The sequence below is a fragment of the Porites lutea genome, chromosome 5 (genome assembly GCF_958299795.1).
Source record: "Porites lutea chromosome 5, jaPorLute2.1, whole genome shotgun sequence".
Taxonomy (NCBI): domain Eukaryota; kingdom Metazoa; phylum Cnidaria; class Anthozoa; order Scleractinia; family Poritidae; genus Porites; species Porites lutea.
The window spans coordinates 41,725,025-41,747,423 of NC_133205.1; the positions used below are offsets into that span (position 1 = coordinate 41,725,025).

Genomic DNA, 22,399 nt, shown 5'->3' on the forward strand with positions numbered 1-22,399 from the left:
TTCATAATGACAAGTTCACCTACAGAGACATGTCCACCAAGGCAGAAGATTTTCCGCCAAAAAGGTCTTTCCCTATCTGCACAAGCCCATCCGGCTCATACTAATCAAGGATCGATCCCTTATGCTGTTTTAGGTTGAGGCCCTTTTCGCCAACCCCTTTTCGGATTTAGTCAATCCAGATTGTTTGGATTTTCGTGCTAGCCCGAAAAATCTGTGAATAAACTGAGCCATACAGTAGCTGGCGAGTTGCTATACTGATCTTCTGCAATTTTCTCTAATCGCTTTTTGAATTCTCTCCTCTTAAGAAGCGGCTCCTCGTAAGGTAATGGAAGAAAGTGGATTCATTAAATCTCAAACAAGATCGAGATACCATTCTGAACAATCCAAGTGCGGAGAAAGATCGTTCAGAATGCGAATTTTGGATCGCAAAACCTCAATTTAGATTGGTCATAAGGAACGCAACCTTAGTTTAGTTGTGTTACTAAATTAAACGAAAAAACCGTTTAAGTGCGATTTCTCTTGACTAGTCCGGTGGCTTAGTGTAAAATTTTGGCGAGATCTATACAGAGCGGACAAAAGCACCGAACTTTGCATGATTGTAGCTAAGGGTATGTTAGTCAATATTAGGACGGGTGCCCACAGCTACCTCTTCAGGATTTGCAGCAACTACTCGGTGAAACCTTGTTTTTTTCTATTTTTTGATGAAAATCGCATAAAAGGCATGTAGACGGAAAAAGAAACTGTATTAATACCATTATTATTGAAACCAATGACTAAAACAATTCGACTTAATGATATAGCAATAATGATATACCATGGTGGGTACGCTGTGCTGAAAATATCAATTCGGGAAATTAACTATAACCATCGTACAAAAACTTTCAACATTCAGAGAATTCGGAATGATGTCGTTTCTTGGAGGTACCACTAACTTGATGGAATAATAAATGTCAGTGCGATCTAAGCGACATAAGTAAGAATGCACTCTCTAAGCACGACCTCACAGTACCCATATAAAAAGTAAATTCAGTCGTGGATAGTGGAAACGATTTAAGGTGATTCCCTGGTTTTGCACTGCGCATCTCTTACTGCGCATAACAAGATGGCCGCCGTAAAAAAGAGCATGTGAAGTAACATTATTAAAATGAAGTTGGCTGAAGAGTAACGCTAATGGAGTTTTTGCTTGCGGTTGTTTCTTGCCAAGGTGAGACTCAATGTGTCGGGAAAGTGTATAACGTAAGCAGTACGCGAGTTGCTGAGTTCGACTTCCTCTCGGAGAACCTCGATAGTAGATGTTTAACTTGTGCTTACTCACTTTGATTTTCATTTAAACGGTTTCTTTATCAAATTGTGTCCTAAATGTGATATCTCGATGTAACTTTCTGCAGCTCTACCGCAAAAACGAGTACGGTGACCCCCTTTTTTTATTTCATGATTTTAATAAGGATAGTACTTCCTTTCGATGAGAAAAAAATTGGGACAAATCTATGTTCAGTTTTTTGGCAATTTTACTAAATTGCACGGATTGAGCCATCACGGGTCGAATAGCGCGTGTCCAATTTAATTCTACTTTGTAGCGTAAAGTAAAAACAAGGGCATTAAAAGGCTTTTTCCTGGTACGTAAGTGGATAAACAATACATTAAAGTCAAATTCTGTGTGATACCACATGCATCATCGAAAAAAACTCTCCTTTTTGTCTAGTTTTGGGCTGCCCGCGATTTTTGTAAAAGGGTCCTAAATAGCCGTATTTGTCAGCGTTGTGACGTCAAAACGAGCACGGTGACCCCCACTTTTTATTACTTTATTATCATCTTCTCGACTTGTTACATCAGTGTAGCAAGTTTCATCTACAATCTGTGTTACGTTCTTTTACTAGCTAGGGAATCACCTTAAGAGACCTGAGTGAGCGATTAGGGTGAATTGTTAAAGTTATGCGTACCTCTGTGAAAACTCTGGCTATGACTCGCTCTGCTGTGATCAAAACACTATTTAAAAGAGTTTACCACTATATGCTTCATTTGCTAAGAGAGAAAAAAAAATTTGTCGGTCAATAACAAGAGGGCTTCTTTTACGTTACGTATTTACAAATTTACATAGCAAATGACAAAGAACTGCAAAACGTGTATGAAACCTTAAGAAATAAATATCAGAAAGAAGTATTCATATGCTTTGCAGCTGCTCATTAGTTATGTTTTCACACGGGTCTGTCTGTATGAAGAATTTTTGTTTTTTTAGTGCTGATAACATTGCCGGAATTCCCTTAAAACCATTGCTTACTGAACTTGAAGTGTTCAGCTGCTATTTACTTTTATTGTCTGTCATACTCAGAGTTTTCTTTTTCTGGTCTGGTACTTATTTTAGGATATATGTCTGTTTGGTTACTCAGTTTGGTGCTTCTTGATTATTTTAGAATGTGAATTTTTTTGGTCGCGTAGTCAGTAACTAAAATAAGTCCATCCGGTTTTGTAGTTATTCCTGTGGGGGATTGTAACGAATCAATAGTTTTTCCAGTGAAACAACCCTCCAATGTAAACTGGTCAACACGGTGATTGCCACTATTACATACAAGAAGATAACACTGATCGCCACACGTCTGGACACACAATCCCCATGGTTGCTTCAACTGTCCATCACCCTCGCCTGGTTCTCCTATTTTGTACAAAAACTTCCCTGAATTGTCATAAACCTTCAGGCAATGATTATTCCTGTCAGAGACAATGAACTTGTTTTTGTAGTAAGTACAATGAGAGGGTTTATTAAGTTTTTCTGGCCCACTCTCACCAAATTGAAACAAAAGTTCACCATCCTGTGATAAAACTTGGACTCGGTTGTTACGGCAGTCAGCTACGATAACACGTCCTTTATCATCCACACAAACACTGAGTGGACAGTGAAACTCGCCATTCTTTGTCCCCTCCTTCCCAAAGCTTATCACATAGTTCCCTGTTTGAACATTGAATTGTTGAATGCGATGATTTAAATGATCTGCCACCATAATGTTATTATCAGTTAAGTATGTGACGTCAACTGGGCGTTTTAGCTGTCCAGAATTGTTTCCAATACATCCCACTTTTCTTACACAATTTCCTTCTTTGTCAATTATCAGGATACAGTGTTTATCATCGTCAGTAACAGCGGTTTCTCCTTTGCTGTTTACGGAAATTCCAAATGGCTCTCTAAGAGTTTCTCCTTTTACTTTTAACTCTCCCACAACTTGAATGAGTCGTTGTTTTACTTCGACAATATAAGGACTTCCTGCAAACTCCTTGCCATTTACCTTTATTATGATGTTAGAGATGCCTGGAACTTTAGGTGTGAACTTCACCTTGTAATCTCCATCTTGTTTTTCGTAAGTCGTCAAAATTCCTACTTTATCAGCGGGTTCCACTAATACTTTCACTTCACGCACTTGTTCTCCAAGTATTTGTGGGTGAACTTCAAACTCTGATTCAACACCAGCTTGGAAATCTTTTGTCAGTCCTACTACTGGTTCACTTGTTGCTATGTAACCGAGTGTAAGATTCTTTACTTCTTTAGCTGGATAAAACTTCAGGAATGAATTGACAGGAAGTTCCGGGACCGCCGTGTTTTCAAGCTGTTCAAAACGTTTTTCTAGATAATTATTGCTTTGCATTATATCTGAGCTGGAGCTTCTTTGAATCAGATTTTCAGCAAACTCGATTGCTTGGTTGATTTGCTTCAGCAAGGATTGTACTTGTGCCTTTGCAGAGTCTAACTTATCCGCCCTTAACACGCGCGTGTTCTCGAAGGCTGTAATAATTTGCCGTTCGTTTTCTCGAATCTTGGCGATCATCTGTTCAGCTTTTTGGGAAACTTCACGTTTAGCGTTAGTGATATTTGTTTCCAGCTCAGATGCTGTTTGTTCACATAGACGAATTGCACCCCTTATGACATTTGTTTTTGCTTTTAATTCCTCGGTTTTCATCAGGATATAAGTTTTTTCGCCGTCTGCCACTTTGTCCAGCAGTTCCACGTCATGGCCCTCGTGTGCCTTGTGATCCGTAGCGATGCATATCTGACAAACACACAGTTTGCATTTGTGGCAGAAAAACCTTGTTATTTCTCGCTCGTGATATTGCACAGAACAAAATGACTGCCTCTTCATCAGGGCTTCGTAGTCTTGAGATTGGAACTGTTTGACTGGCGTCACCTTGTGTCCTTCTGTGAGGTTTGTAAACAGTTGATGTGCGTTTACACAGTCACTGCACATGAATTTAGCGCATTCGAAGCAGTAACTTATCTCTGCGCTCTTTTTCTTGCAAATACCACAACTGATGTAATTTCCCTTGCCGCTCTGTCGGATGGCGAGAACACTGAGTAGACTATTATGATGAAAACTGGTCGGTAGTTTATCAAAACGGTTTGCTTCGGGAAGATCGACTTCGGCTTGACACTCGGGGCAGCGAAACTTTCCATTTCTTTGGCTGATCAGTGCATGTTTCTTCAAACACTCACAGCAGAATGTGTGGAGGCAGGTTATTGTCTTGGGATCGGTAAAAGTATCCAGACATATTGAACAAGTAACGTGTTCTTTGAGATTCTTCAACAAAGACTCCATCGTTCAAGTTTCTTTCAGAGAAACAGAACACACCTTATTCTTGTTCAGTGTGATTCCGGGAAACTTGGACCATTTAAAGGACTTCTAGTATTACAAAAGCAATTTGCATTACACTGCAGACAGCTAGGCAGCCAACCAAATTTGAATCTTTTCACCCTCTGACCCTAGTCTAAAAGCGGAAGTTCTTAGAAGTTTCAAAGGTCATTTTTTGCTTAAGAAGCGTGACTTGTCTAAATCATTTTGACAAATAAAGAAACTGCACGCAGTAATACATTATTATTTAGACTGTTCACAGTCCTCTATTATCGAGATCGAGCTCTTTGTGTTACGGGCTGCCATCTTGCATGAGTGTCAAAACTACTTAGGGGGGCGGGGGCGGTTTGGGAGAGCTATAATCCCCGACGCCCACCCCCTCGGTACTTTTGAAAATCAAGATACCCGTGACGGTAAGACGCGGTATATCTAAATGATCTCACGAAAAAATAGGGGACTTTGAACAGTCTAATTATTATTGTAGATGAAATACTCCTTTATTTTTTTGGATCCATAAAAAACGTTTCGAGTCAGTATAGTAGTCCATGTTGTAAACTCAATTTACCCTACATTTCAGGCAGCCAACCAAACTTACCCTTCAGTGACGGTAGATCAGAAGTTAACAAAAGTTTCAAAAGTTTAGTTTTGAATCAGCTTTTTCTGAATGATTAATATTGTGGGGACAACCGTCAAGTTTAGATATCACATGGAACACTCTTTTAGATTTTGGATCCGCATCGTTTACATAAGTTTTTTTGTGATGCAGTCCCGCAAGATCACGAGTACCTCATCAGAAATTTTACTTTATTTGAGTTCCCTTGATACTAAATTATACTACTACATGAGAAATGTCTGCAATTTGATTGGCTTAGAGCAGTGGTATTTCAGCTTAATTTGAAATACCTACATGTGAAAATTACAAAACCTTTGCGGGTAGTAGTATAAACAAATAATAGCATGATTTGTAAGTGATATTTGGCGTAAATACCACTCGTGATATTTCAAAATTTGTCTCAAATTTCACTCGCCTAACGGCTCGGGAAATTACGTATAACAATTTCGAAATATCACTCGTGGCATTTATGCCAAATATCACTACAAATCATGCCATTACCTGTACTAATTGCCTGCATTAGTTGCGGACTGTTTATAATTTCATATCAACCTTCCCGGGAGAATATACAACGGTTTAACCAGACTGAGGTCCCAATACTTGTACAATCGAGGCTGTCTTAACCGAGACGCTCTCGTCAGTGAACAGCTGTACTTAAGGCCGCACGTAAGGGGGCAGTGTGGTTGTTATGAAAATGGGGTTGATCGAATTGAGAATGAAAGAAATTTTAAGGGGAAAAAGGTATGCACATAAGCCAGTTAATCTGCTAATGAGGTCAGGGGCATTTTGTTGTGGTGGTGGAATAATTGGTACTTGTCTACTAATTATTCCCCTCTATTTCTAGTTTTAACAACTCCCAAATCCAAATTTTTTTCTTTTTAATAATTGTTTTACTTAAATCACACTGTTAAAATTACAAAGAGGTACATAATTACGTAATAAGGAAGCGAAAAAAACTGAAAAAGAAGGAATGCTCCTTACATTGAGTGAGATGACCTTCATTCCTTTTTCTTTGTGCATTAGATAAGCTAATCTAAGACAATACCCTCTTACCTAAAGCAGTGTGATCAATAAAAGAAACAAAAGAAAACAAATGAAAACAGCTAAACCAAGTTAGCACAGAAACCACTGCGGACGCAAACCCTTAAAAAAAAACAACGATACGGCCGGGTAAAGAAAATACTTTAGAGAAAAAACCGCTTGATTCGAAACCTTTTTGAGACCCCCCTCCCATACTTAAGAGTTTCGTACCAGCAGTAGGTTAACATTGAGTCAAAGGTTATCAAGGTCTGACTAATTTTTATAGGGTTTCCATCCCGCGCCGGGCGAAGTCTTCACAAAAACTTTCCCGTCAATAGTCCAGACTCCCAGTAATAATCCGTCATTCTTCACCAATCTTCGGCGAAATGCTGTCAGATTTTCATTTATGAAGTTGCGCTCCGACTGGGGCCACTCTAGCTGTCGCGGAGGCGTTTAGAAATAACTCCAACAACTTTACAGACTTCAGTCGCACTCTGTTTTATTTAATTTTTGTAGAGCGCTGTCTTAACTTTACATCCTCATTAGTGGCCATTATATCCTTAGCAGACGCAGACCCCTTTCTAAGAAAACGGTTTCAATTTTAATTTCTTTTTCTATCTTTTCTTTTTGCTCCTCTACACTGCGAGCGCTACTACTACTGGACAATTTCGGCATCATAAGATTAACACGCAATAGTATCAATATGTACCACATGAGACAACATAACCAACACTTACTGGTACTGTACTTTTTTGTCGTAATACAAGCTCCCCTAAGCGGCCCCCCGCCTCTTATATTGCTAGTGGCCGCTGCTTAATTTCTGCAAGCGGTCAGCCCTAGTTTCGAAAACGTTTCTCAGTTCTGTTTCCCAGGGTTGTTGATTCGCTTAATTCGTTGGGATTGCTAGCTAGATTGCTAGATTCGAACGACGTTGAAAAACGTCAAGGAACCTATATGCCTGTTTCTTTCTTGCGCCTCAGGTACCTGCGCCCAAGAAATAATAACAGTCAAAAAAGACAGAAGAATAGAGTCCTTACGGCTCCAAATTTGATTTTGCTCAGATTCGGTTTCTAATCAAAATCAACCTTTTTGGAGGCACTTGGCTGTCGATAAAATTCAAGTGTTATGATATTAGTTTAGTTTGGTTGCAGCATAATTTGGTCATAGATGTTTTCTTTTTCTATTTTAGATGGAAGAGATCAGGTTTCATCTCAGATCAGGAAGAAAATATCAGCTGCAAGAACTCAAACTCGCCTCGCTTTACACAGCTAACTTCTCAAACAAGAGGACTAAATTCCGAGAAACTTGACATCTGCAAAGAAGAGCAAGCTCTTGTGAATGGACTGAGTACGACGACTTCCCTTCTTCAGAGAATCTTATTGCATTTCCACCTGATATGGAAATGGATGCTTTAAATAAAACAATAGAACAATCTTAGCCAATCATAAATTCCAAAAAATCAAGCATGTGTGAAGTCAGAGGGGAAGACACCCGGTGAGATAGTTACGTCACACAGTGTTAGTTTCAGTGATGTCGTTTGTGGATTTGGTCAAGGGGATCACACAAAATTAGTAACTGATTTCCCTTCTTCCGAAGATCTAGACGCCTTCTTATAGCTGATACGGAACTCGATTGTGAAAATATACTTCAGAAAACAACGTTGGCGCCTGATGATGCTATTAGGTCGGCTTACCCGTTTGAACTTCAACTAAAGGTAGAGGTGTCTAGAACATGCGCTGGCTAGTAACGAGCGCAATATTAAAAAGAACGCGAAAAGAAACAACACTGAAAACTTTGATAACGTTTTGGACTTCACTATCAGTGACTGCTTTTTCACGCTAAAGGATTCTGTAAGGCAACAATGTGTCTCCAAAGGCGAATCAAACGTGATTCAAATGCCGGTACTTTTCTTGACACCGAATTATAAGATTCTCAATTTCTTAGAAACTGCAACACTGTTTTCACTGAGCTCTCTGAAAAGTCCATTTATGAAAAAGAGATGAGAGGAAAAAAACCAATGGAGCCAGTTTTCCTGTTGATTTACTCAGCAGTTTCACGAAGAACAATCAGCGGAAGCCTACTCATTGTGGAGAGGAAATAATAAAGCAAGGGAAGGCTGTGTGCCCCTTAGAATCAACCGAAGAGCTACTTGAAGAGGGAGTCGTTTGTACCACGTCCCTGGAGCACAAAGAGCTAAACAAATGGTCACATGATCAGGACAAAAGTGAAGTGGAGATCCAACAAACTGGAAGCCAAAAAGCTGCTTCTTATCAAGGAAACAGCTATTCGTTGGCTAGTATTACAACTTTCACACAAAAATTTCTTAAACCTGCACAGGCGTGCAAGTCCCTTGGTGAAAGCGCTAATTCAGTTCACCACGTTCTACCTTGGCTGAATGTTCTATTCAGTAACACTGACCCACACCTCCGACTTCATGTGACCCGGCACCATTCACCGCAAAAAGCCTCCATAAATCCGTTCACCAGTTCTTTAAGTTTCCAGCCCCTTTATCTACATATTAGAATTATTCCACCAGATTTTGACATTCCTCTTGGGTAATTGCCTTATTCTAATGAGGTCCAGTAAAATTTCCGACTTTTGGATGGTGGAATCCCGAAGGCAACTGGACGCTTGGACTACGTACTTCACTTCCATAATTTATTTCCATATCTCCACATATAGCTATAGTTCAAGGACCTTTATTAACACTCCTGTTCAAGGTACTTTAAACATTGCATATAAGCCGTTTCTAACTTTCCACAAACTGAACTTTCATTTTCTGTTATACTGCAAGCCAGCATAATTAAAAGGAAAAAAAATGATACACGGAGAATGAATTCATCCGCGATCTTCAAATATCAGAATACCGTAGTTATTCGATTAAACGCCACGGCGTTTATTAAATTTTGAGCGTTTATTTCGAAATCACTTTTTTTAAATCAATGACAACAGTTATTGTAAATCGTAGGTAAATATTATGTAATTTAAAGGTTCCAGTGTCTCTCAGTTTGCTGAGAAAGAATCGTCAATGTCTGGATGGTGTAAATTACCAAGTTGTACCGAGGTTTTTCCTATTATCATCACGTAAACGCCGGATTCTTCTAATTAGGTGCGGCGTTTATTCGAGGGCGGCGTTTAATCGAATAAATACGGTAATCTAACTCATATACAAAACAGGGAGCTCCCGCAAACTCAAAGTCTTATGTACTTTTGATATGCCGTTGTTTTTTTAGCGGTCCAACTTTAGTAAGCGTATAATTACAAGACAAACCTAAAGTACATTGTACAACTACGACTATAAAATGTGTTTTGCCTGGTAAAATTTATAGGAAAACCCCCTAAATTATAAAGTATCAAAACTGTTAAGAGCAAGCGAGTTTCCAAGATCAGGGATGGGCAGTTTAAGTGCGAATCTGATATTAAGTTACAAACTTAACTGATCTTTACTCTCACAAGTTCACCCCGAGGAATATTTTTTAAACTAATATCTTAAATTATGTTTAAATTTCGAAGGCCTTCTTCTAAGACGAGTCGCCTGCGTAAACGGAGTTACACAGACATTAATCGCGTTTTTCGCAAATTCGTGCGTGGGCACAAAGGGACAGTGCCTTCTTCTACTAGTATCACTTGACAAATCCTATTAAAGAAGGCTATTACATCAATAACTAAAAAAAAGATAATGACCAAAGTTATTTCAACAGAGGAAAACTAATCAATAATTTTGATTTTTGGGGGACGGACTTTGCATGCCAGTGTTGGATTTGTGTCCAAGGTAGTCAAGGCTGTCCTCCCAGGAAATTTAATGAGAGCCCAGTGCTCTGAGCGTGTAAAATCTAGGGTGCCTAGCATATGATTTGCATGAAAAAAACTAAGATTTTCTAGTTACCCAAGAGAAAAAGTCAGGCGCCAGGGGAGCTAGAGCACATCCCTGGGCTAGTCCTAAGTTTCAATCCCCGGCCAAGTTTGTAAATAGCCAACTAGACTCCGTCCTGCTGGTTAGAATTCTTAACAACGTTTTGCTGAATTCGAATTATTTGTTTCAGTTATTCGCCATAGCCTTTCCGCTTTATACTGCAAAAACAGAGGTCATTATCTTAAACACTCATCTTAAAGAAACCTAAGACGAGTCAAAGAAAGCTATTAAAAAATTCTACTATCTTAGTAGCTTATTTCAAGGATTTTTGACCAAAAGATGGAATAATCACATTCTCTTGCCCTTTAAATCACTCCTAACGCAACGTTTCACTCGGCACTCGGCCCCAAGATAGCCCTCTCGTAATCTATGTCTTATGCTTATCATAATTGATCTAGTAATTAATTAAGTAGCTCTAGGTAAGTTAGAGGAACTTTTCCTCTTTGGCTCCCTCGCTCTCCAATCATCCAATCAGAATCTAAACCCGGAGCACTGTAAACGGTGATTACCTGAAAAATGAAAAAAAAGATAGTCATAAGTCGTACCGTGAGGAAACATCTGGGCAATGACACATAATTTCAGGATGGAATTTCTGCAGTCGTTTCTCAGACGTCATTTCGCGGGGAAAGCATTGATGCATCGCGAAATATCGGCGGTCTTGTCAGGCTATAGTTTTAAGATGTTCAAGCAAAAGCTTTAAATGTCTGTATGGATTAAAATGTCTTGACGACAAGTAAAGTTAAAGCTGAGGGGTGAAAATGGATACAAATTAAAATTCTTTTAATGAGCCGCCGTGCAAGAAGAGAGACCCTGATTACGGAACAACAAGAAAGTGTTCTTAGTGATCACATCAGTCACTCGCCCCAAGTGACCAACAAGTTCGAGTTACAAGAAAACAGAAGCAACTAAGCCGTGACACTGACCTCGTCAGCAAGCAAAGAGAGCTCATTCTTGTCAGCCGCGTCATAATCATAGAGTACTTTAGCCTTCCTTGTCAGAGCCGGCCTGGGAACAGTGTTAGGGTCCAGTGATCTGGAGCTATCAATAGGCAATGACGCAGAGGGAGGGGCTAGGGGGATAGTCGCGTCACCTGGCGGACTGAAATAATTTTCAGTATCAGACCTTGTTCTATGATAAAGACCAGAGCGGTGCAGAAACGGTCCATATATATATTTTTTTAAGCCAACGAGTTGTTAACATGCAAGTATGTATCCCTGGCCAGTTTCTAACGCTTTATCTACACAGGTGCTAGGTTTTTTACAAGGGGTAGTTTATAATAAAAGAGCAATTTCTTGCACGCTCTTTGATCGAGAGCTATGGTAGAAAAGAATACAGACTTTGGAAATTATATGATAGTGGCGCAATTTTTTTTTCTTTATCTCTCGCGCGCGATTTTCAGAAAACTAGTCCAACGGAAATGGACTTAATTCGTATTTGAGAAGACAAAACGACAACAATTTTTCATCGCCTATACTCTGGTCGACCATGCAAATAACGTCAAAATGTTCAAAACTTTGCAGTGAAACATCTCAGCTGTGGCTCATGGTTGAGGTTCCGCTTGAAGTTTGAACATTTCGACGTCAGTGTAGACCAAGGAAAATTGTTGTCGATTGGTTAATTTGATCACGGCCTACGCTGATAGACAAAAACTAAACACCAGTTACACCAGCAACCACTTTCCCTGGGTACATTTTCCATATCATTGGTTACTTCAAGCACTGAACATTGACAGTCCTGATTACATTACAGAGAGAATTACTATGTCCTTGAAGCCTCGTTCTTGATAATGAGAGAGTGTTTACCAAAAGCAAAAATTTAACAGATGAACAAAGGTAGAAATAATTCAGAAATTAAGACAGCAAGAGAGGAAGGAACACAAATACGAGAAACAGCAAGCTTTTATCTCACGTTTGAAACCTTTTGAACACACTGTCGGTAAAACAAGGGAATGGCATTTATATACAAAACCTTCACAAACTGAAGCCAAGCTTTTGGATTTAGCTAACTGGCTGGGTACCTTGCAAGTTGTTTTTGTAGCTCTGTCATGTATGAATGGCACTGGGCATAATACTGTGCCTGAGCTTCCACAAAGTTCATAAGAGCACGGTGGTGATTGGCCTGAAAACATTAACAATCACACAGCAATCATTAACTTATTCACTTGTTTGCTGTGAAGCCTTTTCAGCGCAATGTAATATTTTGATTAACCCAAGGCTAAAAGTAAAGCTCCTGTTCAAGAATTTATAATTCACTTTAAACAATAAACTTTTTACCATCGCAAAGAAATCCACCTGGAGTCGAACCTGAGATCAGTTGAAAACTATTTATTTGTCAGTGGATAACCTAAAAAGAACTTGAACCTCGATGGGTCAACACCTAAACCCGCGATATGGTCATGTGATACCGCTCAGCTGTTTTGACAGTTGTCAATTGACCACAACACTGATGTGCAAAATGAGGTTGCAGGCTCCTTCACTAGCTACAGTAGCTATATTGGGGTCCCTGTGTTGGGAACAGATGGGTGGACGGACAGACAGTCGGAAGGAAGGACCTATGGTCACCTAATACTACCAAAATTTCTCAGATGAATAGACAACCAAATTTTCTCAGCTATGTGGCTCCACTTGCGCACATGGAGCTTCGCTAACAGTGTAGTACAAACCCTGATATCAGGCCAGGGAGAGCAGCTCTCATGAATTCTCTCCATTATGTTGTCACACTAAAATTTTACTGGTGGAATTATATCTATCAAGCAAGAAGAAACTAGAGCCTGACCTCAGGTTACCTTTGCCTGTACAAGGAGTTCATGCTCTATGTACTTTCTTCTTAACTCTTTCCTTGTACATGATGTTTAATGGTTGAAGTGTCGACAAGTTAAGAGTACATTATTATTTAGCCACACTAGCATTATAGGAAATATTAAGTTCCACCGAGAAAAAAGTCTACAGTACTCACATGTGCAGTGCTAATTCCGTCCAACAGAAGTTTTGTAACTTCATATTGCCTGTCAAACTCCGCTTGACACACTCGCAAATCTGCTTCAGCCTAGGAAAATAACATTGTAAAGAAAAGTAAATGATACATGAAGATTAGAAAATTTCCCACTGCAAGCACTGTACAACATTATTGTTTGTGTGTGAACAGAACCTACATGTAACAGTGAGTTTCTAAGTTGACTACCATTTCAGTGCACGTGTGTATTACATGAACCAATAAACAATGCTGTAGCCTGCAATAGCTGGCGGGTTTAGCATGGGAGTGCTGTTAAAGTACTCACAAGAATCCTGCCAGCTACACAGGCTAACAATGTTGCTGTCTTGTCTTTTTATATAATGTAGTTACCACATGCAGGACCCCCCATTCTGACACTGTAGTCCTAGTCCAATGTACAGTTGTTTACATTTAGAACCTGTGAATACATGTACCATTTTAAACGAGAAAACAGTTACAGTCATTCAACATGGAACTTTTTTCTTCCTTGCTGCATTAAATGTGAGGGAAGACAAGAGGTCACCCATCTCTTATTAAATTGTTATTGGCCTCTTCCAAGGATTATTCCACGATTTTCTGCTTGATCTCACTGGGTATCAAATTACACATCAGAGCCTATGAGGATTTTAGAATTACTGACACATCATTCAAGAGATGTTTGATTAAGCATGAGGAAAGAGCTGAAATAAGGAAAAGAGCATTGACAGCACTGAAGAATAGAAGGCAAAGGATCTTACTTCAAGAATACTCACCTTATCCAACTCAGTGATTACAACCAAGTTCCGTGATGAATACATCTACAGTTTAGAGGATTTATACAGGAATAAAGACAGTTTGGAAGGAAAGAACTCACTTTAAAAGACATTGCATAAACTTTAACAAGTTAAATGAGTGTTATTGGTTGTCAGGAAAGCAGTGATAAACCGAGGAATAAGGTTGGATAAATATCATTATATTTAATATGTTTAGAGCTGTATTGTGGTTTGAGTTGTCAGCCAGTTAAAGTATATCTGAGGTGATGCCTTAAATTTAAAAGTAACCATTAAAATCATCCTTCCTGCATTTAATAGAAAAAACAAAGAATTTTATTATTTTGATATGATACCAGGATCATGCAAGTCAGTACAGCAAAACAGCTTTCACATTGTTCAAATCTGGTAAACTTGAGTAACAAAATTTAAATTTAACATGACAAAACCAATGCTATAACTCACAAAGCATAAAAAAATGAAAAGAAAATTATAATAATGCATTATTTTAACTTTGTGTTTAATCAACTGGATTTAACTTTTTAAACTAGGTGCCACATGCTTGTTTTCATAATTGTTTTGCATCAAAAAAGGAAAGATAAGGGTCATTTGACAGCTTCATTTCATTTCATTTTACTCACATAAATAGATGCATTGGTCAGGTATGTTATGAAAAAATAGCACATCATTAAGCAATCTAAATGAAACCACATTTGCTCATAACAACTAAATTAAAGACAAGTGAAAAACTTGCAAGAAAGCAAATTAAAGCAAAACAAGTTTAAGGTGGAAAGAGCCACCCCCACAGGTGCCAAGTGAAAGAACAACAGTTACAAAATGTCACCTTTTCCGCTTTGTCATCAGGAAGAAAGAGACCTTTTGTCAAGCATTTGAATGTGACCTGTTCAGATATTAAGAACTCATCATGTTATGAATGCTTGTGTAATGTTTATCTTTAGAAGAAAAATTAATAATGTTTAGGACTAAACTATTGAGAATTACATGTAATGAAAATGACAGTGTCCAACACGTGTTGATGCTCATGCAATCTCGAAAGTGACAATAATTTTTGGTCATCTTCTTGTAGTTAGGGCGATGTACAATACCCCATAGACTGCGAGTAGTCTCTCTTTTGCTCAAAAATCTGTAAGCAAGGGTATTTGAGCAGCGAAGTTGTGCAAGTTTCCAGGGCGCGAGTTGAGAAGGTGAGAATACGAGCGAAGTATTCACACCTTGTCAACTCGCACCTTTGCAACTCGAGCGACTTCCCTGCTCAAATACTCTTGCTTACAGATTTTTGAGCAAAAGAGAGACTGCTTGCTGTCTAAATACACCGTTTTTACCTGTTGTATCTTTTCCGGGCTCTGAGCCTTTCGTACTTTGGTTTTACATGCATCCAAGTCTAATCGTTTTGCCAACAGTGTCCTTCGTTCTTTCTAAACACAGATCATAAAAATACATGTTATAAGCCACCTTTAATTTAATACAGTGTATACTATGAAAACATGTTATGACCATGCATAACCCGTTAATAAACCCGTTAATATGGTCACCAATGGTCAAAAAAATTTTTAAAAAATTGGCTGTACTAAAAGGGTGGCCATATTACAACTGGGCAGGGTCAAATTTCATTACTTAAGGGCGGTAATGACAAATACACCATACATTGGATTGGCACTTCTTGAACAACTGTTCTCTTTATAAAAGATTCTACTATTTGGGAATGTGGCCAATGGCTTTTATTAATAGGTGACTGCATTAACCGGGTTTCTTAGAGGAAAATGTACAGCCGTTTTGCCGGGCTGAAAAAAAAGTACATACAGTACAGTATACGTTTCTTAGTTGTATCAGACACAGGGCCCATCTCAAACGGGTCAACACTTATTTCCATCCGCCAAACTGATGTTGACAGATTAATGATTCGTACACAAAGTAAGGGTTAGGGTTAGGGTTAGGGTTAGGGTTAGGGTTAGGGTTAGGGTTAGGGTTAGGGTTAGGGTTAGGGTTAGGGTTAGGGTTAGGGTTAGGGTTAGGGTTAGGGTTACGGTTGTTGCTATATATATTCAAATCAAACCATTCATTGTCAGGAAATCCTCGGTGGTGTAGGGGTTAAAGTAATGCACTGCAGAGCCGATGCTCCAAGATTGAATCCTACTCGTACCACTTTTAATTTTTTTTCCCTTAAAAATTGAAGAGACTTAGACTTTTATGAACAGAAAATTCAAGAGACAGAGAAATTTCATTTAAGAAAAGTGAAATGTCTTGTGAGAGCCACTGAGAGGAAAATGTCAGTTTTGCGCATGGAAACAAGTGACGACCTCTCAAACACTGAGTTTGAGTGGACAAATGAAGATGATGATGATGACACATAATTATGTACGACCTAAAGATGAGGGTAGAATTTCAGTAGCAACACTGCAGAATTAACATGGTAGTGAAGTCATTATAAAATTATACTACTGTACAAACGTAGAATGTCAATGTACTTACAGCAATTGTTTTCATATCTCCTTCCAAAAATGTCTTTAGCTGGTGAAGAAAGTTTGTCATGGACTTGGCTTTTAACTCTCTTCCCGCTTGACCAATCTTCTTTTCTGTTTCGCCACACTTTACTAATGCACTTCCTAAGGTGTAAAAAAAAAATAATAATGATAGTTGGCATATATGGGACTGCTTCTCAATATTGAGGCCTAGACAAACACTAAATATGACAACAGTAATATGGCAGACATAGAAAAATACATAAGGTTCACAAAGTACATATGTATATCAATGGAAATACATGTACACATTCAAAAATTACATTAGTAATGTTTACCATATGCTGTAGCTCATAATCATAATAATACACAGTACATGTCAGACTTAACTACAAGTCAAGCTCAAATTTTTTCACAAGCGTGAAGCAAGAGCGGCAGATTTTTTATTTTTTCTGTGGCAAAAGTGAGTGAGAGAGTGACAGCTTGACTTGTTTCCGCTGCAAAAAATCAGATCAAGTGACGTCATTTTGGTGTGAACTAACTGTGTTCCTGTCACGTGTCATCATGAGCTGTCAAAGTATGTCAATTAAACAAAAAACGGAAACAAACTTCCTATAAGAGAAAGTAAAAAGAGTATTAAAGGAACGCTCAATAAAAAAATTGGGTAATGAACAAAAGTGCCTTCTTGTGATATTTGTGAGTTTAGTCTCCACATGTTTTTGGGCCTGACCCTTCATTATTATTCAGTCGAGTTTAAGTACACAAGAATCGTTGCAAGGTTTGCATGCGCAGTGAAAGAAAGCATAAAAACAAAACAAAACAGAAAAGTCCGTAATTTTTTTTCTGCTCCATTGCTGCTAGGAAAATCCGGCCTTGGTAAAGTACTCAAATGGAGGAAGATAAAACACCCAGTAAAGCTTTGTATTTGAATACAGGGAATAAAACGAAATCGAAATACAGCCCACAAAAAATACACAGTTCAGTTGAATTTGGATCAAAACAGTTTAAGTCAAGTTTAATGTGGCGTGATTGGGTATTATTGACAGCCCATCAGTAAAACCATTCGTGATTGGATAAAACCCACTGGAGGAAAATTCCACCTGTAAATTTGGCCACTGCAGGGGGTAGAAGTCCTTCACGCTGGGGCCAACTACCGCAACCGGAAATGAGAAGCGAAGGACTTTGAGAAAGTCTAAGTACATGTAAATGGGCTCAACTTATTACAGCTGTACTGTTATAGGTATTTTAAAAAAAGTGTTATATTGTAATCTATATATCTCACCATAATTGGTTCCAGGACCAAAGTCATTCCCAGCCTCAATCATGGATTGGCCAAGTGTTTCACTCTCTGTCAGTCGAGGGGGTTTTGGTTTGTCCAGCTTCTCATATACAAATTCTTCAGCTCTCATGCCTACATTATAAATAGACACAGAGAAATATTTTTATAACATGACCACACAGACAGCGTGTAAAGAAAGTCGTGTCCGATAGCCTGGGGCTAGTGGATTTTGCTATTGGGCTAGTGATTTTTGTTCTTAACTTGCCCGACAGGCAAGCGCTGTTTTTTGGGGGAAATTCAAATTACAGAAGGATTGTAATCAATCTTGCTAAGCAAAAAGGGTTTGGGCTAGTTGAAATGACTTGTGGCTAGTACATGCTAGCTACAGTTTGGCCGAATAGCAGGCTGTAAAACTGACTTTCTTTGCACCCTACACATAGACAGAATTTTTCTTTGAGCATTGATAATGTGACTATACAAATGTAAGTAAAGGGAATTGTATACACTGCATGTAAGGTATTCTCAACATGAGAAGATAAAAAAAGTATCTTTTCACAGGTCTCCATTCAATTATTTTATACAATCATGATTGATTTTCTGAGAGATTTCATGTGAGCGCAGTTTCAGTATGAGAGCTAGTTTATGAGGATTTGATAAATTAATTCAAAATTAATTCAAAGCCTCAGCAACCACCAGCAAAAATAAAGAATCTTTATTTCTAGGCCTGGTTCAAACCACACATTTCACATGTACCAGATAATTTAATGCCTACAAGGAAAATCTACTGTTCTCACTCATTTGCATTAGATTCAGCATATGTGAATACAAAATTTCAATCACATCTACAAAACAGAGAAAATTTGGCAATTCAGGTTACTTTATAATTCATCAATATTTCTAATTTATATCAAAATATTCCACCACAATCTGACTGGTTGAAGAAACCACAACCGAAAATAAACAAACAATAAAAATGAAACAAACAGACAGTAAAGGGCTTCAGGCAAAAAGAGCATGTGTCACAATTTTGCTGGAACAGATTCAAATAGTCCTGTTAAAATTTAGACTGCAAGCAGTCTCTTATTTTCTGCAAAGTTGCTGGGGTAGGACGTGTGCGGGGCGAGCGGCGAACCTGTGAGCTGCGAGAAATGAGGGCGTAAGCCCGAGATGGAAGAATTTTCTTGTGTCGCCCCAGTCCCTTTGTTTAAAGCGTTCTCTGTGCCAAAATGCACCATGTCTGAGAACTCGATGGATCTTAAGAGAAAAGACGGACTGTTCGCAGTCTAGTTAAAATTGGTTAAAAAACATCTAATATAAATTATTCATTCATGTCATTTTTCCCTAATAACTTTTATCTATCTGGAAACAAAACCGCTACACCTGAGGTAAAGCTTTGTATTGATCCACTTTGAAGTGGGATCAAAATCCTTTCACTTTAATAGAAGCAAAACTTTTGAGTTTTGATCAGTTTTTAATTGTCAAAATCATCGGGAGTCACAGAGCCTTACTTGATGTTTTTACATCTGGTCAATCAACCTGATCATTGCATCTTTGTTAAGTCATATCTAATCTCACACATTTTCATCCAGAATACAAGACCATGATACATGTAGATGATTTAACATTGAAATTTTGTTTTTCATAAGTGAAACACAACCTTCCTTATTCTAAATGGTCTAAAACACTTTTTGATAGCTTGCCAATTATAAATTTCAAAATAAATTTATAAATTTTTTATGCACAATTGAAAATTTTTATATTGATACAGTAATAATTGCACAATAGAAATTAAAATAAATATTAAATGGTCTTGATAATAGTAGAAGAATCAAGAATCTGATAATAGTAAACAACAACTTTGATTTTTTAGCAAAACATGTTTGATTGATTTTTGATCATCTTTAGAGGCTTGAAATTGCAATAAATGGTGATACATGATGTGAATTGACCTGAAGTTAACTCGTAATTATTAAACTTTTTATATTAATGTTACATGTTGTATTAGTGAGTGTGCAACATCCAGCTTTCCACAAAAAAAACATAAAAAGAGAACCATATAACCTTAATGTTTTAAATCCTTTTTATGCAAATTAAACATTTGAACAGATTTTAACATTTACATTGTATACAGAGTAGGTTTACTAGTTTTTTTTTGAATAATGTTTTCCCTTGTAAGCAGAATATTGATATTTCGCGCTTACTAATAAATTTTACTCATAAGTTCTTAAATGCCATTGTCAACTCAGATACCCATCACCATTGTTATTTTAAAAGTTAAATTACCATTAACAAATGAAAATTATCAAAGATCGATCAAAACATGCCTTGCTTAAAAATCATTGTTGCTCTTCATTTTTGATGGATTTTTCCTATTCTTTATATTAAGGTGTTTAATCTTTGCATCGAAATGTTGATATTTTTTCTTATGATGTTATACATGTACATGAAACATTCTAGAATAATGACAAATTTTATTGATTTTTTGCTTTACATGTAAATAACATTCAGATTGTAACTTCTAGACAAAAATTCTGTTGCATTTTTTGGTGCAATAATATGTCACATGATCTTGATACACAACCTTTATACATCATCCAGATTACTATAATCATTTTACATTTTGCTACAGATGAAAAAAAATTTAGCTCAGGGAGCTGAATTTCAAAGGCCCTCCTCCTCCCCCACCCCTGTGCCCCGACCAAAAAAAGAAACTGATCTTAGATTTGTTGACGTGAAGGCTAAATTTCGACTTCCGGTTTTCACTTTCTCAGAATATTAGACCGCAAGTTATCCGAATGTGGCATGTCGTCAAAATGCACACACAATTTTATGCTTGCTCGGAATTAAAATAACAGCCCATTTCCACTTTTAAATTACCAATGAAGTTATTAAAATAATATCAGAATCACCATCCTTTGTTTTAAAAAATTTTCCCTTAAAAATATTTAACTTCAATTAATCTCACGACGGTTTTAACACAGTGACCCTGGAGGAAATTCTCTAAAATCACTTAGACAACGGTAAATTGCCTAGTGGTATCTGCCACATAAAGTTTTTATCACATGAATATATTCATGAGACGATTATCGACGCCACGAAGCTAAGGCTGTAAAATTTATGAAGTGGTTTTATTCTTGGAAATATTGAGTCCCAAAGAAAATGCCTTGCCCGCTTTAACAGTTGCAAAAATATGTTACGACTTTCGCCTGAACCAAGAAAAAGTCATGCAAAACAAACCTGGATTCGGCTGAAGCAAGGCTTCTGTTTGTCGTAACAATCGTTCTGTCCAATACTTAGTACGATCAGCCTTCTCCACAAGCGACTCAAACCTAGCATCAAAAACAGTCTTCTCTGATGTCCCCAGTTGTTCCTCTGTGTACTAACAAATAAAAGATTCGTTGAAAAAAAATGACTCTATGTTAAGACACCTTGGCGTATAAGGTAACAAACCTGTTTCGCTCTTGAGAAGAAAGTTGCCGTTTGGGCACCGAACTTCTTCATTGAATCAGCCATGTTATTGATGTTTACTGAGCGAAAGTAATCCATATTGAAGATGATGCGCAGCAAATTGCCAAAAGTGCAGTTTTCTGCGCAGACACACAGCAACAGTACGCCTCCTCATATCCAGACTCCCCGCGAACATGCTCCACTGATGGGAGGGCTTGGAGGGCTAGGGTTGGCTTGGCCATTGTGCAAGTAAGTTTAAAATTAGCCTGCGTAGCTGGCGGTATTGTGTAGTAGTCAAGTGAGATCCGCCTCGTCCCTACTCATTTTTTTTGGAACACGGCTCCGCCGCCAAAACTTTAAACTCGCACCCTCACAATACCGCCAGCTACGCAGGCTAGTTTAAAATCAACTCCAAACTACAGCACGGGTAATTTTTTTCACGGAGCACTTTTACCCTCACAATACCGCCAGCTACGCAGGCTAGTTTAAAATCAACTCCAAACTACAGCACGGGTAATTTTTTTCACGGAGCACTTTTATAGAAAGAGACTTTGGCATTGAGTTACATAATGCAGCCTATCTCCAAGTAAAAATGCATACTTTATGCCGAGATATCAGCCTAAAAAATAATTTAAATTTGGTGTTTGCCCCATTACAAATATTAATTCGACTAAAAACTATTTTGTGAGTGAACTTTACCAACAAGATAACATAATTAAAAAACAAGTCGGACATGTATTATTTAAGTATTTGACACAGCATCAAGTGTGAAGAGACCTTGAATGGAAAAATTATGTGTCTTGACATTATCACCAGTAACATTACCCTGTCTAGGAAAGATCGAAGCAACTCTGCTAGCTTCGATCTTCCTAGGCGTCATTTCCCGGGGAAACCAGTGGTGGCGTCGCGAAATTTCGGTTGTTTTGTCAGGCTATACACAAATTAACTTACTTTCATTACCACAGAAAAACAAGTTGTAAGGAGTCCCGCTCCCCAATCGGTCTTAAGGTGATTCCCTAGTTTTGCACTGCGCATCTTTTACTGCGCATAACAAGATGGCCGCCGTAAAAAAGAGCATGTGTAGTAATATTATTAAAATGAAGTTGACTGAAGAGAAACGCTATTGGAATTTTTGCTTGCTGTTGTTTCTTGCCGAGGTGAGACTCAATGTGTTGGGAATGTGCATAACGTAAGCAGTACGCGTGTTGCTGAGTTCGACCTCCTCTCGGAGAACCTCGATAGTGGATGTTTAACTTGTGCTCAGGCTCACTTTGATTTTCATTTAAACACTTTC

At 38.1% G+C, this 22,399-nt stretch overlaps 2 protein-coding genes across 2 annotated transcripts; both read right to left on the reverse strand.

Annotated features, from left to right (window-relative positions):
- Positions 1 to 2,221: 2,221 nt before the first annotated feature.
- LOC140937736 (E3 ubiquitin-protein ligase TRIM45-like) lies at positions 2,222 to 4,718 on the reverse strand. Its single transcript, XM_073387300.1, has one exon. The coding sequence runs from the start codon at positions 4,578 to 4,580 to the stop codon at positions 2,403 to 2,405; it is 2,178 nt and encodes a 725-aa protein (XP_073243401.1). The 5' UTR covers positions 4,581 to 4,718; the 3' UTR covers positions 2,222 to 2,402.
- Positions 4,719 to 8,890: 4,172 nt separating this feature from the next.
- On the reverse strand, positions 8,891 to 21,224 carry LOC140937744 (endophilin-B1-like). The gene is made up of 9 exons (XM_073387306.1): positions 21,109 to 21,224; positions 20,896 to 21,037; positions 17,662 to 17,790; positions 16,390 to 16,523; positions 15,243 to 15,335; positions 13,115 to 13,204; positions 12,177 to 12,277; positions 11,083 to 11,257; positions 8,891 to 10,668 (listed from the first exon to the last, which is right to left on the reverse strand). The coding sequence occupies exons 1-9, from the start codon at positions 21,202 to 21,204 to the stop codon at positions 10,561 to 10,563; spliced, it is 1,068 nt and encodes a 355-aa protein (XP_073243407.1). The 5' UTR covers positions 21,205 to 21,224; the 3' UTR covers positions 8,891 to 10,560.
- Positions 21,225 to 22,399: the final 1,175 nt, after the last annotated feature.

Coding starts and splice junctions, on each gene's coding strand:
- LOC140937736 (XM_073387300.1), bottom strand. CDS start 4,580: ATGGAGTCTTTGTTGAAGAATCTCAAAGAACACGTTACTTGTTCAATA.
- LOC140937744 (XM_073387306.1), bottom strand. CDS start 21,204: ATGGATTACTTTCGCTCAGTAAACATCAATAACATGGCTGATTCAATG. Junction 12,278..13,114: donor ACGGAATTAGCACTGCACAT/GTGAGTACTGTA, acceptor TAATGTTTTCAG/GCCAATCACCACCGTGCTCT. Junction 10,669..11,082: donor TCTCTTTGCTTGCTGACGAG/GTCAGTGTCACG, acceptor TTCATTTTTCAG/GTAATCACCGTTTACAGTGC.